Source organism: Gambusia affinis, linkage group LG03 (genome assembly GCF_019740435.1).
Source record: "Gambusia affinis linkage group LG03, SWU_Gaff_1.0, whole genome shotgun sequence".
Lineage (NCBI taxonomy): Eukaryota > Metazoa > Chordata > Actinopteri > Cyprinodontiformes > Poeciliidae > Gambusia > Gambusia affinis.
In genome coordinates, this window is record NC_057870.1 from 26,406,004 (window position 1) to 26,425,693 (window position 19,690).

General features: G+C 37.2%; 1 protein-coding gene across 10 annotated transcripts in view; it reads left to right on the forward strand.

Moving 5' to 3' along the window:
• The window catches only part of slc4a4a (solute carrier family 4 member 4a), a 57,761-nt gene that overhangs the window by 7,517 nt on the left and 30,554 nt on the right, over window positions 1–19,690 (forward strand). For 9 of the 10 annotated variants that reach the window (XM_044112834.1, XM_044112839.1, XM_044112831.1 and 6 more), the window contains 3 exons: window positions 2,562–2,735; window positions 16,019–16,154; window positions 18,099–18,259. In XM_044112834.1, coding sequence (XP_043968769.1) covers window positions 2,562–2,735; window positions 16,019–16,154; window positions 18,099–18,259 — 471 coding nt within the window. Of the gene's footprint in view, window positions 1–2,561; window positions 2,736–13,480; window positions 13,566–16,018; window positions 16,155–18,098; window positions 18,260–19,690 lie in introns of those variants that run through there. The other variant, XM_044112840.1, reaches the window with a different exon arrangement.

A 19,690-nucleotide genomic window follows, 5' to 3' on the forward strand; every position in this document is an offset into this window, starting at 1 on the left:
CAGATAACATTTCTTCCCAAACCACCAGTGATGGTGGAAACTTTGCTCAACATGCAACATGGATGGCTCTCCATTTGGACTTTGACTTCCAAATGAAATCAGTTTGCATTTCATTTGGAAAAATGACTTTGGACCATTGAGCAACAGCAACGGGCATAAAATCTTTTTACATTATTTGCCTGTTTAATCCTATTTTAATGTGTAGATAATTATCATGCCTAGTTAACTTTAACAAACTTTAAGCTTCAGTTGTAATCAGTTCTTTAGCTTTTTTGTCATAAGATGCTGGTAGGATTTCTCTTTGCCTGGCTGATCCTGTGTTTTGTTCTTGTCCCGTAAACATGCGACATGGGCCGCTTTTGTTGACCCCAAAACCCACCAGGTTGCAGTTCTGATGTGGGTGATGCTGGCTAAATCTCTTCATGTTTTCTTCCAACATCCACCTATTTTTTTAAATCTTTTTTATTTTTTACATCAACACAGGTATCTTTCCTGATTGGATTTTTAGCAGTAATCCTCTGTATCATTGATTCTGAGAGTTTATGGTAAACAGTTGATGGATTAAACAAAACAAACAAAAACCAGGACATTGTGCTTTGAGCCAATAATGAAGGCTATTGTGCTTCAAGACAGATCATTGTTTGATGCTGAGGGGTTCAGTCACTTGCATGTGGGGTCGTTGTGCAGTGCTTGGCTCAGCTTTACTCCAACTGGTCCAAAAGGAGACATTTGACACTGATGCTCTTTGTTTCCCTACTTTTTGATCCCTTTTAGAAAACATGTTCGAAGACAAAATGTATTTTCAATAACCTGTTTGAAACCCTGATGGATGGATCTTTTTTCAATTCTTATGGCAAAAGAAGTTTTTATACTTGAGTTTGCAATCTTGCAAACTTGAGCTTGTGTTAATTATTTTTCCAGATCTGTCAAAAGTCACATTTTTTTAGGTGTGAAAAAAATGTGACTTTTTGTGAAAAGTCAATAAAAGGATGTTTTTTAAATGGTTCTGATAAATTATATTTTCTTAAAAATTAATTTTTACTTCAATTAATTAGGTCAAAGAACTGATCTCTACATAAAATTGGCAAAGTTGGGTTAGATTTTGGTGTTCCCAATTTAAATTATTTTTGTGTGGTTTTTGTACCTTTGCTAACTTTGCTAACAATAGTTTAAGTTAGGTATCAGAAAGCACTTTTAAAATGAGTGAGCAAAGTATATATATATATGGAGTTTAAAGTTTGTACCATCCAGACAGTCAAGCTAAAATCCAGCTAACAGGCAGCAGATGGTCGTTGCTAAGCTAACAGCTACTCAAAGCAAATCCCACCATCTAAAACACCTCATTCAAAAAATTTCTATTAAAATATGACAGTAGTTATTTTAATACACTCTATAGAAATTTACTGAGTTGTTGCTGTATTTATATTTAACTGGGTATTGTTCAAGTTTACAATGATTAGCACTTAGCATAGCAACTGTTCAGGTAAGCCAATGGCAGCTTCGTTAGCAACTGTCTTAATGGCAAAAAACTTTGTGTCCGTTAACAAAAACTTGTTAACTTGACAGTTTTATGAGACTTTTCTCCTCATTTTTCAAACAAATTGCTGTTTAAGTTTGAAAAACAAATCATATTCTTTTAGCAAGATATGACTGAAGTACCTGAAAATGCGGTCAAAGCAATTGATAACTCCCCAGATAGCTAATTAAAAACAATTAAAAACAATTCACATGATCAAGAAGCCTGACTGTTGAATTTCAACGTCATTATCTCAGGTTTCTATTGAGAATCAAAATGCAACATAAGCTCTTTGACCCTAAACCACCAAACCATATATAAAGCTGCATGTTCTCTTTGTTATTATATCAACATATATAGGGGAGTTGTAGCCACGCAGACGGTCTTGGCGTCTTTGCTGTTATGTGACACTTCTTTTTCTGTCGGAGTATTTGTTTTGACAAGCTACTGCCACCTCTATTTCCCTGCTGCTCTGCCTCAAGTGGTTTACTGGTGGTTTATGCATGTAGTTTTCTTTTTTACTCCCTCTTCCTCTCAGAATGCTCACATTCTGCTTTTATGATTGCCAAAAGTAATTATCTTGTTAGCAGGCATGAAATGATTGATTTGATTAATTGTCAAATAATTTAGTAATCCATTAATCATTAACTGAAGTGTACAGACTCGCAAAATGCAACCTAAACTTTACAAGAAACAAATGTGCATTTAAGATAAAAGCATTTTTTATTTTAGCCAAAATTCCTCTAGTTGAATAGTTTTTATCATCACCTGATTAATTAAAGGAATGCTATGGTTTTGCATTTTAGGCAATAAAATATTTCATTTTTTATCTCAAAAAATTATTTATTGTATTTCCAACTTTGTATTTAAAAGGCCCGAATGAAAAACTTGATATTTGTACCATTTTCTTTTGATTAATTGTCAGAATAATCAATTAATCCATGAGTATTATCACAAAAACAGCTGTGAAGCATATGATGGCGTATTTAATGTGGTCTGAATGTCCAGATCTCATGAGTTTGTTTCCCTTTTGTGCCTTTTGCAGGTCACCGCACCATTTACATCGGAGTGCGTGTTCCTAAAAGCTCTCGGCGTCGGAGGCGCCACCGCCGGAGAACCAGCCAGAAGGACAGAAAGGAGAAGTTGACGGGGAGCGAGCTTGACAAGTCGGACACAGAAAACAACGACGAGGCCAGCAACAGCATCCTCAAACCTCTCAGTAAGTTCTGATGGACTCCGTGTCAGTGCTGATTAGGTTTCATGCCTCTCTGCTGAAGGCTGCTCACTTTTTCAAGAAAAATGCCCCCGTAACATCCTGTGACCCCCAACAAAGTTGCTGAGTCCACTCAGTGGCCAGAAATAGCTCTGCTATGTCCTGCTGAGTGACACGTTTATTTTGGACAGAGGAAAATGAATTTTTACTGCATCTAATCGTTATTGTAGCACAGCACTGCAAAAACACAAATTCTTACCAAGTGTTTTTCAGTGTTTGCGAGTTTTCTGCCGTTTTGACCTCGATTGTTGACCTACACAGACATATAAGGTGATTTTTGTGCATTTTTTGAGTTTTTGTGGTTCAGGTTTCAGAAACCAAAACAAGAAATCGATGAACTTCAGGAAGGGAATTATATGTAATGGTAAAAAAGAACAAAGTAAAATGTTACTACAATGGCCATAGAGGTGATTTGACACCCTTGTTAAATTGGCTTATTAGCAACATGTTTTTACTTCTAACAGCTTTAAATTAAGCTTGAATGATACGACCTTGGAGAAGAAAAAAGTGTAGTTCACCTCCAGAAGTCGACAGCTAACAACTTAAACACTAGGCCTGTCACAGTAACTAATTTCACTGGATGATAAATTGTCCCAGGAGTTATTGCTTTTAATGAGGATATTGTTGTTTTAAGACCATTTTCTACTGATATAAAGCTAACAGCTTTATATCAGTAATAATGCAAGAACACATTCTCAAAGATCAATAAACTTCAAATTCTAATAAACGTTTAACACTGGAACCGGAAGATATTTTAAATATCCAAAATAAACAAAACAACAGAAACAACAAATAAAATCAACAAAATCAGCCGTAGTATAAAGGACTAGTTGAGACCAAAACACCAGACTGAAAACTTTTATCATCCAGTTTTTAGTACAAAAAGAAAAGAGAAAAACAATCATGCAAATGAAAATTGTTGATATCTTTTTAATACATCATGCAATGAATTGAGTTTTTGCAACAGATTTATAAAGTTGGCCAAATGGAGCTAAAAGTTTAACTTTATTTTATCTTCTTTGTTGCAGTTCCTGTAGTCTTTTGGCTGATTAGCTCTTTTTTTCGTTGAAGTTGTTAAAACTACACGATGCAGCGGCTGGAGCTTAAAATGCACAACACTTGTGATTCTTTTAGGGACAAATGCTACGAATATTTAGTGATGCAGGTATTAGATTGTCTTCATTTATGTTTCTTGTTTCTGTCCCTATAAATAAACAAAGTACTGCTGCAACGCTGGAATAGGAGGAGCAAAACTGCACAGCATGTCATGACAAACTTTGGCTAATTGATGGTAATCTTCAGATCATCTTGGTCTTCTTGGCAAGTAACCGATGTTTGGAGAAAAAACCTTAATGGTAAAGTTGTTGTAGTCGTTTCTCATTTGTACTTGAAACCTCTTTGAATACTTGTTGAAATGAATTTAACTACAAGGAATGTGATCCTGAAACACGTACTGTATTTTTAGGGGACTTCAGTGTTGGATTGTCATCAACCCTCTCTGCAAAGGATTGGCTGCATTAGTTGAACTGTATTAAAAAAATTTAGACTCTTTGCACTCTTTCACTGTGTTTCTACATTTAATTTGTAGAAGACTAAATCTGTGGCACATTTAATTATCATATATTAAAGTAGGCTGAACATGGAGCATATGGATTAACTGGATTCTCTGGATGGAAGATAAATATGAAGAAATTAACATAAGATATCAACCTAACACTACCGGGTGAGTCTCCTTTATCTGAAACTTCAGATGCTTGAAAATGAAACAAAAACAGTCAGAAATGTGTCCTAAATATTTGTCTTGTGCAGCAGATTACCATAACATGTAGATGCGTTAGCGGCTAACGACCACAGATTGATTGCATCATTAAAATAGCTTGTAGTTCAGGAAAGAAAAAAACTGGAGCAGTTTTCTGATTGCACAATTGTGTGACATTATTCCACTGTGTGAAGGCTTAGCTTGCCCTTGCCCCTCTGTCAAATCCAATAATGACAGGGAGCTCTGACGTTTCCAGAAAATGATATAATTTTACACATGTCTGCTCGCACGTGATGCGACAACAGGACCAAAACATGCCAGAACTGGATTCTTATGTGTACACACACCGATGATGAGGGGGATTTCTCAAGGACAGAAATTCAATCTGTGACTGGATAAATGCCAGAGTGTTTGATTTTTTTTCTTTTTATGTTTGTCTTGTATCTTACTCTGCAGTTATTCTTTTGTCTGCTCTTTTGATTGCATCTTGACAAAATCACAGCTAATATTTTGACAAATATGTCATTAGCAGAAAAACCATTTTTACTCAGTTTATTTATGATCTCTAGAGATTAATAAGATGTTGATAGATACCAAAAACGTTTTTCTCCCACATTTTCTTGCATAGCAATATCAAACTTCAATGTTTTATACTTTCTGTGAAAAAACAACCCAAATTCTGAAAAGTGTGGCATGCTTTGGTGTTAACTTTTTTTCCCTCTTACATCTCTCAATGAAATCGTCTTTTGAAGTTGTCTAATTAGTATTAATTTTTACTAATTAATTTTTTACTAAAAAAAATGTCAGTTCAGTCTAATATCAACAGATTTAATGCCAACTGCAAACATCCCAACATGTTAATTGCAGTTTATTATGCCAACTGGTAAAATGTTTCCTATCTAAGCCGATTGCATTAAATCACTGACTTTGAACAAATTCCTCCTGAACGAGTTTGTAATCTTACTGACAGTTTAACTTTGCATGAACCCCTCATCTACGGTGGTCCACAAGGGTCAACCAAATACAAAAGTCACACCACAACAGGACAAAGCTGGAATGGAAACTATGCTAAAACAGAAGCTATGCTAAAACAGAAGCTAGGCTAACGTGGAAGCTATATTAAAAGATAAGTTATGCTAAATCAGAAGCTTTTCAAAAAATATAACTTGTGCTAAAACTGAAGCTATACAAAAACATTAAAGCTGTGCAAAAGCAGAAGTTGTGTTAAATGGAGCTGTGTTAATTGGCACAGCTTTCTAAACGAAAGCCGTGCCAAAATAAAAGCTATGCTAAAACGGAAACTATGCTAAAATGAAAGTTATGCTAAAAGAGAAATCACTCTAGGAAAACCTGCTACAGGGTAGAAAAGTTTTGAATGGAGTTTCACCTTCAATCTGAAAAAATCTGTTCAAAGCTTAGAATGCAGTTGATTACATCAATACCTGTTCATTTGTTATAACGGCCCAATCAAAGTCCAGACCTTTGCATCACTGAAGTACGTTTGTGTCAAAGACAAATAGCGAAGCCATGTTTAATTCCTAAAGAATCTCTCCATGAAGTCAGACTGCTGACCAAGGACTACAAACCCACAACACGCCGGCTTGTTGACAGCGAAAACATTAATCACTCATTCATGGAAGAGGCGACAGTGTTGGCCTGTGACTGTGGGACTCTGACGTACTGTTAGCAGTCAACACCCTGCTGGTGTTGGTGGAACAAAAAATAAAAACGTAGTGGCTGTCGTAAAAACCGCCATGAAATGAAAGCATCCATAAAATGCATGGTGAAAAACCACAACAAACAGCGGCGGGAAAGACCAAATTGTTCATTTGTTTTATTATGTAAACAGACTTTTGCATTTGGTCTTATGTAATGGACTGCTGCTGGTCTGGCCACAGACGTTTAAGCTCACTGGTAACTTTCCAGAATTTATTTGTTTTTTTAAATTTATTTATTTTTCCCACCAGGGGTCCTTTTTGTGGGCTCTAGTGTCCCTTATACCACAGTAGGCTGACAGGAAAGGGGGGAAGACATGCGGCAAATGTCGTCGGGTCAAGGAATCGAACCCGCGACGGCCCCGTCGAGGACTGAAGGCCTCCAAACATGGGGCGCGCTAACCTCTACGCCACCGGAGCAGGCCCCAACTTTTTACTGAATTTTTTACTCGCCGATGATATGAGCTGAGGTGGATCTAACTACTTAGATCAAACTAGCTTTTTGAAAAAGTTTTATTTTACCGTGCATTTTACTTGTTATTTTAGAGAAACACTATTTATGTTTGAAAACATACACAACCTTTTAAAAAAATGAAAACTTATCATTTGTTGCCATTTTGAAAGGATGAACATTAAATGTTTAGTTTTAGGCTTTAAATAAATAAAAGCAAAATATTATTTTCACCTATAGGGTGATGTAAACAAGCACATAGTTTCCAAGAGAAATAGATTAAAGAAAGTATTTTATTTTTAGTATTTGTTGCAGTTATTCCATAGAAAAAAGCTAAAACCTGCATTTGCTACTGCAGGTTTTAGCATCCAGTTATGTCCAAGTTTAAAGCACCAACAGTATATTAAAGAAGATTTTATTTATAAAATCAGGCAAAATCATAAAATCACTTCACAATTACTCTCAAATGTTTTGGTCTTTTGCATAAGAACTAAATACAGTAAAGTTTTTGCCTAAATGTGGCTAATCAGATCGATTATTAACATTTTAAACTTTAGGTTTTGGGTTTTATTGGAGGTTAAAATGTAAAATCAGTAACTTTTGCTGGATGCGGCCTCTGTTATTTGCAGCCATCTGCCATGCAGGCAGCAGACGGAGCGGCACGCGGTCCACCTTATGTCCTGCTGGTCTTCTCTCCGTCTTCCTCTCCCTGGGAAACATTACTGCCCTCAAGGGAAGTTTCTGTCTGGACTCAAATCCTCTTGTTTAGTCAGATGGACGCTGCAGGGTCAGCTGCGTGTCCATGCAGCTACATGACCCCTCCTCGTTTTGATGAGCATGTTCTGTTTCAATCCCATCTTTTTTCTACTAGGATCAAATGTTCCCTCAAACTGGATTACAGAGATTATTTAGATACTTTTTTTGAGTCTGAAAAGGGTTTAATTTTCCCAAAGTCAGATTATCCTCCCCCACCCCCATTTCAGATCAAACTTTCACTTTTATGTCGAGGTTGGATTGTTGGGATTGAGATGTCTGGATTTTTAAGGTCAGCTCAGAAAATTTGTGTTTTTCTTCTGGTCGTAAGAAAGTTAAGATTTTAAATTACCCAACATTAATCTGGAATATGTTTGAGAATCCTTTAAAATGAAACCAGCTAACCTTGAATACTCCAGACTTGATTTTGAAAACCACTAATGTGTGTCATAATTTAGTTAAAATATATTGAAAATTCAATTAAAATTCAAAAATACTTTATTGATCCCAAAGGGAAATTAAAAATAGGAGATCAACTACTTAAATATGTGGAATATCTCCTAATTTTTATGAACATTTCTGCCTCCAAACCTAATTAAGCATGAAACATTTATAAAATAGTTTGATTTTTATGGAGGAAAGGAACGTATAAATCACATGTTAAAACTCGAGGCTCGGCCGTTTTGCTTTTTTCTTAGTAGGAATTAGTTTGCATATAAAATTTGGTGTTCCTCAGGACCATCTGTTGGGGAAACTACCTTTCTGTTATTAAAAAATGAATGGATTGAATTTCTAAAGTAAGTTGAATCAAAATTACAGCTTTTGTTTATATCGATGTTTATATTTGTATTTGCTGTGGTTTTCTTTCACACTGCACTGAGTAAAAAAAAAATAAATCAAACTCTTTCAAAAACTTGTTCCCCTCCTCACCTGTGGGGGCGCTGCACCGAAGACCTCTAAGGAAAACGACACAAAACGTTTTTAGAAGACACTGAGCACAACTTTCTTTTGAAAATATAAACAAACTGGAGTGGCGTCAGATTTTAGGATGAAGACAACGAGCCATGTCTGCTTTTAGTGTGCTTGTCTTGGTTGTATTTACCCAGAATGCTTTGCTCTGTAGTCCACTTCCTGCTTTTGAAGTGACCTCTGGTGTTTTAGGACTACAGTTGGATGAATCTTACTGGCTACCTGAAGCAATTTTACTCACAATTATGTCACTTGTTTACCCAAAACACCACAAATTTGACCTTTTAGCCATCAGAGTTCTGATCTTAACTTAGTCTGATTGTTTGTTTTCTTTTTGGGGAAAAAACAAATCAGCTCTCACTCGATGTTTATATTCAAAAGATTTGGAGCCAGAAAAAAAAAAAAAAAGTTTATCATTCACAAATTTTTTGATCCTGAATAAAGAAAACCATAAGGATGCAAGAATGTGAAAATTTGATAATTTGATTTTGATTTTGATATTTGATATCCGATATGCGATATCCAAAATCAAATTGCTGATATGGCTGATAACCATTTTTTACTGATATACTTCTTTACCTTTTTGACACCTTTGGAAAAAAACATTCAGAAGCAGACAATAACAAGACGGAAATAAATATTGGGTGTTAATATCGGCCCGGTTTTATTTATCAGGTCGATACCGATGCAGACATATTGTACATATTGTTAATGTATGTTTGTACCTGCAGAGTTCACAGAGTTCATTTGCAGAGTTCACAGGTTGTTTTCCAAACAGCTGGTTTTCATCTGCCTCGGTTTTCCTAATAAAATGGCAGAACTAGATGTCCTGGGTATAAATACAGAGCCCTGAATGAACCTCCCCCGGGGTGACATTCTGCATTCAGCCCGCTCCCCGTTCCCGGTCTGTGTGCTGCCCGCCCTGCATACTGAATCTCAGTCTCTGTGGCGTGGAAAACATTTCCTGTACAGCTTTTCTTTAAGTGGGATTACCGTCGCATGTTTTACCGCAGATAGAGGACATGCTACTCGATCCTGCTGCTCATATTTTGTCATGTTTTTCAGAAAGGTCAGAGGAGATGCTGGGTGTTTGTGTAGGATGCATGTCAAGAGTGGGGCTGAACGGGCCTTTCGTGGCATTCACACTAAGCTTTCTGCCGGGCAGCAGGCATTCTTCCTCTGTCTCATATCCCATGAGCCTTTGCTGCTGGGACAAAGTCCTCTTTGTGTGCCGGTGGCTCTTGGCTGGAGCGCACAGCGCTTTGAAATTGCGTTTGAACGATGGGGATTTTTCATCTCGATCCGTGCTTTTCGTTCTTGCTCTCAGCCCTCTTTGCTTTCACTGCACTGAGACTAACCCTGAGCCCACCTTCCTCTCCACCCGCCACAGCGCCTTCAGCAACTTTCTGAGTGGGACAGCGAGGCACTGGCGCCGAAACCAGCTTGTTCCCAGCTCGGCTCGACGCTGACGGAGTCAAACATGCAGGATACGATTTTAATCATTTCTGTAAATCTAATAATAATAATATTAATATTAATTAAAGAAAAAATGTATACCATGAATAATATATATATATATATATATATATATATATATATATATATATATATATATATATATATATATATATGATTTTATGTGAAGCATATCTCCAATAAGAATAGTGAAACACTTGAATAGTGAAAAAATATTTGTATATTTTAGTATCTTGTAAGTATATTTAGCAAAAATTAATAAGAAAAAATATTTATTTATTGGAAACATGTTGAACAAAAGTTTGTAATAAATATGTAATTTTATATTGTAAATATATAAATAATAATAATACAAAAATGAATACGAAAAATTTATTTTTTTAAATTCAAAACATTAAGAATGTTTTAAATTTTTAATGAATAAAAATGTATTTTTTTATTGGAAACAGGTTTAGCAAAAATTAATAATTTTTTTAATGGAAACATGTCTAACAAAGATGAGTTATAAATATATCAATTTATATAGGAAATAAATAATTTTTTTATTGAAAATACATAAAAAATTAATATGACCAAATAAATAAATAAATAAGATTACATATTGTAGTTTACAAGTAAAAAATAAATTAATCTTTTTATTTTTTTAAAATGGTGTAATTCCACAAATAAACAATAATGTAAATAAGCAAATACAGATCTGAATAAATACATGCTTATTGCTAAATAAATAAATGGTAAAATCAGAATCTAAATACAGAATTTAATAATTAGTTCAATAATTTAAAACAATCCAACCACTCTGGACAGGTTGTCCCTCACATGGCAAACTTAGAGAACCCAATTAACCCAGCAGTCATGTTTTGGACAGTGGGAGGAAACCAGAGTATCCAGGAAGAACCCACTCATCCACTGGGAGAATGAGTGGAGCTCCAAGCAGAAGTTAAGAAACTTCAGCGTAGAGGAGGAGCTGCGCCTTGAAGGTGGGGCTAGGTCCACCCAGGCGTTTTGCACAGCTGAATGGTTGCCATGGCAATTAAATGATGAGGGAACAACGTCATAGCATGATGTGAAGCTGAAACAAGTCAATTTAACATAATACTGCCCCTTTAGTAAAAGTTACTCGAGTAAAAGAGAAGTAAAAAGCCTCTTAAAGCAAAATAAAATAAAAAATGTTACTCAATAAATGCATCTTTGCCGTTTTATATTTAGCCGACACGACGCTTTCTGTAAACTCTGTGCCCCCTCACCCTGCAGTGCCAGCTGCAGTCTCCATGCACTTTTCACCGTATATGTATTTAAATCTTGTTTTAACTGTTTACTGTAATCGAGGTAAGTCTCTGTAGATGTGGCTGTCAGCTGAATATGTGTTAATTATATCCTGTGGGATGTTATTAAACAGGTGGCTGCAGGTAAAGCTAGTGCAGCTTGTGTTAAAGTGTGTGTGTTAAAGTGTGTGTGTGTGTGTGCGTGTGTGAGGGAGCGAAGCGCAGACAGTTTCTCCTCCACCCAGTAATCTTTCAGCTGTTTGTCTGGCCTCTACCTGCTGCTGTTAATGTGCTGCAGAAATGCACAATGAGGGGAAAAGTTCAACTCTTCACCTCGTCTACTATCGGCCCAAAATGCTGATTTAGTGACACATTTTATCCGTCTTCACCTGATATCCCGAAAGATGTTTTTCTTTAAGAATTTCACAAATTGTTGTGGAGAAATTTTGGTTTTTACTTTCATTTCAGACACTTTCTTGATCGTTCAAACTACTGATTAAAGCTGCATTATGCAACTTTTATAAAAAATATGTTTTTTCTATATTTGTTAAAACTGTCACCATGTTGTGAGAGTCTATTGTGAGATTAACTTACTTTTACAGAAAAAGCGTTAATCCACCATCATTGGTAACCAGCCTGAGCATTCATTATATGCTCAGGCTGTAGATGTGGCATCTGCTGCAGCAGAGAACAAAGGCGGAGTTTTAGAGGGGCTGATTAACAGCGCTAAGACCCGCCTCCTGGCTCTGATTGGTTGTTTCTAGAGGACTGGGAGAAGATATAGGAATTTGTTTTTTTTCACATATTATCTGTCTCATACCACACTGCAAAAACAAAATCTTACCAAGTAATTTTGGTCTAGTTTCCAGTGTAAATATCTTCATACATTTGAAATAAGACAAAACTAACTGACAGTAACTTTCAGCACAATATAGGAGTCAATAGTTCTATAATATTGATTTTAAAAAGTACTTATTCCAGTGACAGATTATCTGGGTGTAGGGATGAACTCTGACATGAACCTTCAGGTAAAGACGGTTACAAAGTCGGCCTTCTATCACCTGAAGAACATTTCCAGGTTTAAAGGACTAATGTCTCAGTAAGACCTAGAGAAACTCATTCATGTATTTATCTTTAGTTGCATTGATTACTGCTACAGTGTTTTCACAGGTTTACTTTAAAAATACTTGAATATAATAATAAATTGACGATCTGCTGTTGCTGCATCGGCCTTCCACACCTTTCAGGCCTTCTGGTTCAAATCTACTTTAAATCTGCAGATCCAGAACCAAACATGGAGAAGCAGCTTTCAGCTTCTATGCACCACAAATCTGGAACAAACTTCCAGGAAACTCCAAGCAGCCGAAACTTTAAATTAAGGCGTTTTAGAGTTGCCTTTAATTTGATCCAACTGGAACCTTGATCAATATATTTGATGTGTTTGTTGCATATTTCGTAATTGGTGACATCTTTTATTAAGTAAAGCACTTTGAACTGCCTAGTTGCTGAAATGTGCTACAAATAAACTTGACTTGACTATTTTGTGTGAAACTCTGGAACTGTGCAGTCTTTTTACCGTAATTGTAGCTCATTTTGCTAATTTCAGCTCTTGGTGTCTGTTGTTCTTGCTTCAGTCCACATCAGTGTTTAATAAAATTACTATGTAAATGAGATCCTGGTACAGACACATCACTGAAGAGCAAGGCGGCTTTATTTTTCAGTTGTTGGTTATAATTTACAAATTTTTATTAAGACATTCAAGCACCAGATGTTTTTTCTGGATATAATTTGGCACATGTGAGTGATTGAGGTGAGTTGTATTTTATAATTTGAAGTAAGTCAAAGCATTGCCAGCACTTGATGGTGTTTGGCTGCGGTTGCTTGGTTGACTTAGAGGAGGCCATGTGAAATTTGTGCAGACATCTGTGCTCAGATTCACGGTAGGCTGACACTGAAACCAGCGTGTACCTGAGATCACCTGCAGACGTTGTGTCACGCTGCACCGGGTTGATAAACAGTCTGATTCCTGTCTGTGGATGCCAGGCACAGATGTGGTGGGCTAACCTGAAAATCATTCCAAACGTGCATCCAGATCGCTTTTAAATGGATAAATTAGCTCAACAGTCAACATTGGCTCTAGACAACGCCAGGCCTCTAAGGCTGGTCTCCTGCAACTTTTAGATGTATCTGTACTTCAACACACCTGAGTCACATAATGAGGTCATTAGCAGGACTCTGGAGAACCTGACTGCACTTAGGAGGTGATTCAGCTGTTGGATTCAGGCGTGTTGGATCAGGAAGATATCTAAGAGTTGCAGGACACCGACCCTCCAGGACCAGGAGTGCCCATCCGTGATCTAGACGCTCCCAAAATGTCCTTAATTGAGAGTTAAGTTCTTAAACTTTGGTTATTTTGCCTAGAGAAGAGATCAGAGCTACCAGAGTTTTCTCACGTTGTTTTTGGAATCTTTTCTATCAAATGTTTCTACAAAAGAGGACTCAAAGTTTGGATTATCTTCACAAAACGAGTTTCCCTTTTGGGTAAAATTATTCCACAGAACCAGTGAAGGAAGAGAATGATTTTATTACTGGCTGTAGAGTCAACATCAGGTTTTTGTTTCTGTATCGCTCTGTTGCTTTTGACACTCTTAGATTAAATTTTACTGGACGATAAATTGCCCCAGAAGTTATTGTGATAATATTGTTGTTTGGAGACCATTTTCAATAATATACAATGACAATAGCATAATATTGCAAGAAGACATTCTCAAAGATGAATAAAACTAAAATTCTAATTCTAATTTACTGGAACTAGAAAACATTTTAAACATCCAAAATAAATACACAAAACAACAGAAACAACAAATGAAATGAACTAGAAAAATGGCTGTTCCTAGCAAAACAGCCGTGAGAATGCATAGTAGCAGAATAATTGCTGCAGAAATCAGAGACCCTGAAATATTTGAAAAATCTGAAAAACTAAAACATAGCAAAAGAAATAGCATAAATTAGCAGAAGCAGAAATTAGTACAAAACCGGAAATATTTGAAAGGAAAACAGCAAAAAAAGCACAAATTAGGTCAAAAAGCAGAAAATTTTGATATATGAATGGCTAAAATTGATTAAAGTTTGCAGAAGACCTTTGCAGACAATAAAACCAGTAAAAGCAGTAAAAGCAGAAAGCGTTTACAGGAAGGTAGATGAGCAGAGTGCTGACACACAGAAACAGAGAGCAAGAGAGAAATACATTGAAGGAATTTTGTGGAATTTTGTAGCATTTCAATGTATTTCAATGGGGCAAACATTTGCACAAAAGCATAAATATTTCAAAAAGTACAATAGTGAATTTTAGCAACAGTCACAGCAGAAATCTCCAGAAGAATCAGAACGTTTTGTTATATGAATTAGCACAATTAGTTGAAAGTAGTAAAATGTACGGAACATTACATGATAATAATAATAATAATAATAATGAGAAACAGAAACCCTATAAGTGAAAATGGATGCATTCTCACTGATTACAAAGTCCCAGTAAACAAAATTATTATTCAGAAAAATACAAGTTGAAACCAAAATGAAATGAAATAAAAATTTTAGCTACAGTTTTATTTTTAGTTTGCTTAATGCCAAGTCATATTCTGTGATCGATGTGGTGAGTAACAAAAATTAAGCTTTTTAAATTATTACAAGGATAAAAATGTTTGTGTGAAAAATCTGTCTTCGTATTACTTTTTCTTCTAAATGTAGATTTTCAAAGAGGTTTAATGGAGTTTAAATATCACAAACTTTCTTCCAAATATTTATGAAGTAGCACCACAAAATCAGTGATTTTTGATTACAGTAAAAAAATTTTTAAAAGATTCTGAAATCCTGGAGGAACTGATCAATCAGATCAAATCAAAGTTTATTTGTGTCACGTTTATTTAGGCGCTAAATAAACGTAATAAAAACAGAAAATTGGAAAGTTTTATAGAAAACAACTTTACATTTTGACAAAAGCAGTCAGTGCAGCTTAATGTTGTATTATTATTCTATAAAAAGAACTGTTCAAATGAATGGTTCCCGTGGCGAGTGTTTCCAAGCTGCTGACTGGAACTGTATGTACAGTTTCTCCCGTCCCTCTGAGCTTTTATCTAACCACAGTGGGTGGTCCATCATTAAAACTTTAATTTTAGTTTTCACTCATTGGAACAATGTCTGATCATGTTGTTTATTTATATCCATTGAAAAGCACTGAAAAGTATATAAATCCTGCTGAAACCGTGTTTCGCTTTGTGTTATGTAACACTCTTAATATTCAAATGAAAAGACAAAGGGGAGCGAAGGCAAGCCACAGCGAGAGAATAGGCCAGTTTGTGCAGCATTTCCTATTTGTTAATGAGGGTTTCAGGGCCACTTGCCAAGGCAGCAGGACCAATAGTGAAGGCCTGTTTGAACAGAGAAGGGGAGGCGTAGAGGGGGGGGGCTAGCTGCCACCGAGGGGACCCCTGAACCTCATCGGCCCCCTCCTACCTGTTCTGCAAAGTGCAAAGGCGTCTGAGATCGGCTGTCACTTCCACCGGGGGCTTTAATGAAGGTCTAGCTGCTGCGCTGGGACTCGGGTGGGCTTGTGTCAATCTCAGCAACGGGTTGGGGGGGGTCACTGAAATATTAAAAGATGTCCAAAAACAATAATCAAGAGGAGAAGGAGGAAAAGGAAGAGGATGCAGAGGAGGTTAAAGTTCCTCCTCTTCCACCTCCGCCGGAGGTGAAGAGTCCAGCAGAGGGCGAGAAGTCCAAACCGCTGCCCAACGGGAACCAGTGCCAGCCTGTGAACCGCAGTATCTTTCCGTCTCACGCAGTCTCACCGGCAGCCGAGAGGATCCGATTCATCTTAGGGGAGGACGATGACGGGCCGGCGCCGCCGCAGCTCTTCACCGAGCTGGACGAGCTGCTGGAGGTGGACGGGCAGGAGATGGAGTGGAAAGAGACGGCCAGGTAGGAACATCTGAGGCCTTCGCACTGACTTCACATCAGAGCTGAAACGATTCAGCCAATTAATCACGATTAATCGATTCTTTAAGTAATCGTCAACTAATTCAGTAATCAATTAAACGTGATTAATTGTGACTGATCAAATTAATCATAAATTTTATTAATCATGATTAATCTATTGAAAAAGTCAGTCACTAAGTTAATAATCAAATAATTGTTAACTGGAGCATACAGACTTTATAAATGGTCATTTGCTAAAAGAGCAACACAATCAATACAGATATTAAGACAAAACTTTACAAAAAATGTATAAATGTTGCATTTAAGATGAAAATCCTTCTTTCTCTGTGAATATGTTGCACCCAGAACTCCTCAGGTAGCAGTTTTATCTCCACCTGGTTCAAATTATGTCCAAAAAACTATCCACAGATGATCACAGAGTATTAAATGAATAATATGTGCCATTTTTTAAATCCAGTTAATCAATTAATGATCACAAAATAATCAGTAGTTGCAGTCCTGGACATCTAAATGATCAAAGATCCTCCTCACAATGTTTTGAGCAAGTTTTACTTTAAGAAAATATAATTTTAGGTCTTTCTTTTGTGTGGCCTGTTAGATTATTGTGCTAAGACGTAGAAGGGATGATTGTTTATGCATCATTAGCACTGGATGAGTGAAACTGTCTCAGGGGAAACGGGATCCCTGGGCTGCTGTTCCGGCACCAAATGAGTCCATTTGTTATCCTGACCTCTGACCAAGTGTCCTGCAGATAAAAGTTTCAAATCACTCAGAGCTGAAAATGAGTGATTTGGTTTGTAGGAACAATTTTACTGGGATGAAACGATTAATCTATTATTTAAAGAATTGGGGTTAATCGTTCACTAGAGTAGACAAACTCAAAAAATCTACACTTTGCTTTTAAGATGAAAATAAATCAATTTCTCTGTAAATCTGTTTTACCCAGAACGTCTCAGCATCGTGTGCTATTAAAGCCACAGTAAATGGACAAAAATAATGTGAATAAAAACTAAAAACAATATAAATGTTTCAATTTTGACCATTTTGATTGAATTGGACTGAATTTACACTCTTAGTTAAATAAAAAAGAGATTAATGGCTCGGTAGAGAGGAATACGTGTCACATAATTGCTGCTTGCATTCTTTTAAATATTGATAGAATCACCTGTAAAATCAGAGTAATTTAATATTATTCTGCAAACACATTAAGAAGTGAATATCTTGTGCAACGCCTCTGCGTGTTGACTGGGTGACAACAGGAGAATAGAAACCCGGACAACTGTTGGGTTGAGTCGTCCGTCTGCCAAGTGCAAGTTTGGCAGCCAAACGGGCCGAATGAAAACCTCAGAACCGGTCCAGCCTGCCGTCTATCTGCCTCTGCAGAAGGACAAAGGGGCAAAGAGAGAGAGGTTTAGAAATCAAAGCACTGCTGGATTTAAACAATAAAATATCTATTAATCTATCTGACAGGCTTGATTAAAAAAAAGATCTTCTAAAGGGACAAACATGCAAACAGTTTGGCACTAGTATGATGTCAAATATGCAATTTTCTTTTGTACATTTCTGTCAGGTTTTAAATTTTATTGATAAAGGTCTTTAAAAAGTCTTAAATAGGATGTTACTAGACAGAGAAGACGGCAGCAAGTGGTAGGAAAAAAAATGATGGCACGGCATGATTTGTAATGATTTAATGAGTAAATAAACATATTCACATGTGATTTTAATTGAAACACAGAAATTGTGAAATTTTATTTCTTACAAAGTGAACACAGCTCCTTTCTGTTATGACCTCTGCAGAAGACATCTTAAAGGCCCTGTAGAGATCATCCATCATCTTGTAATGTTTTATTTTATATAATAATCTGAATCAGTTTTATGTGTTTCCGTTTATTGGACGCCTGATTTTCTGCTTTGCTCTCTGTGCAGGTGGATAAAGTTTGAGGAAAAGGTGGAGAAAGGAGGAGAGCGTTGGAGTAAACCCCACGTGGCGACGCTGTCCTTGCACAGCCTGCTGGAGCTGCGCACCTGCATAGAGAAAGGCACCATCATGCTGGACATGGAGGCTTCCACTCTCCCTCAGGTTGTTGGTGAGTAAATTGGTCATGTGACCCGTGGAGCCGCGCCGCAAAGCCTGATAAAGGTCATCATGTTCCTGCAGTGTGATGTAGTCTGAGTCTGAGGCGTCTTTGGTTTGTTTGAGCATTAGCTGGACTCAGAAAGTAGTTTCTAAAATCAAAATGGTGGCACAAAAACTTCCCCACTTTAAGGGCAGTTCATTGTCTCCAGTTGCACTGAGATTATGACGTCTCTGTGTCGGTCTGCACGAAGGAGCAGGAGGAAGAGCTCCCACTCAGACTGATTAATGTGATGTAACTGACTGCGCAGGCCGAACAGAACCGGCGCTTTGACTGATGGGTCATTAACTGTACTAACCGTCCGCAGGAAGAGTTTCCCCGAGGCTGGCTGCTGTCAGCTTTGAGGCTTCTGATCTTCTTTTTTAAAAATAGTTCAGACCTTTAGATTGAACCATATCCTGCCAGCAAGACTCTTAAATGGGAACATTTCTGGAGTCGCTAATTGAGTCTTTACAAGTATGAAGATCCTTTCAGCTGTAGTTTGGATCGACGTCTCGACTACATTGTTCATTATTCAGGGTTTTTGTTACATTGTAACAGCTGGAGGACTTTTGGTACATCATATATTATGAAACAGGATGCTAATAGAGTACATTTTGTATATTTATCAGGTAAATATAGAGCAATTACTTATATTCAGTAACTGCTTATTGTGCTTACCTATAGCATATTTGCAGGTGAACTTATATGAGAGGCAAATACCAAGTTTTTATCCCAATTTCCCTCTTCCAATAATCTTAAGGACGCCCCATTTATCAGATTATCTCATAGAGGATCTGCTATGCCAAACTTACATTTTGGATGTTTTATTACTTAAGTTTGAATGTCTACTGTTTTTAAAAACAAAAAGTGCTTTAAAAATACTCAACCAGCCATTTTTGGCAATAAGCTCATGTTTTTTGGTTTGTGGAAAATTAGCCATTTCAAAAACCTCCTGTTAAGTCACATTCTACGGGCACTGCGCCGTTACCTAGCAACCCCAGCCCAGCCCGGCCCCGTTACCTAGCAACGCCAGCCGAGCCAGGCCCCATTACCTAGCAACCCCAGCTGAGCCAGGCCCCATTACCTAGCAACCCCAGCTGAGCCAGGCCCCGTTACCTAGCAACGCCAGCCGAGCCAGGCCCCTTTACATAGCAACCCCAGCTGAGCCAGGCCCCGTTACCTAGCAACCCCAGCTGAGCCAGGCCCCGTTACCTAGCAACCCCAGCTGAGCCAGGCCCCGTTACCTAGCAACCCCAGCTGAGCCAGGCCCCGTTACCTAGCAATCCCAGCTGAGCCAGGCCTCGTTACCGAGCAATCTGGTGGTTGAATAACTTAAATAACAGATTAAAAACAATAAATATCTTTGTTGATGAGCTCACATGTCTATTCTTTCAACAATTT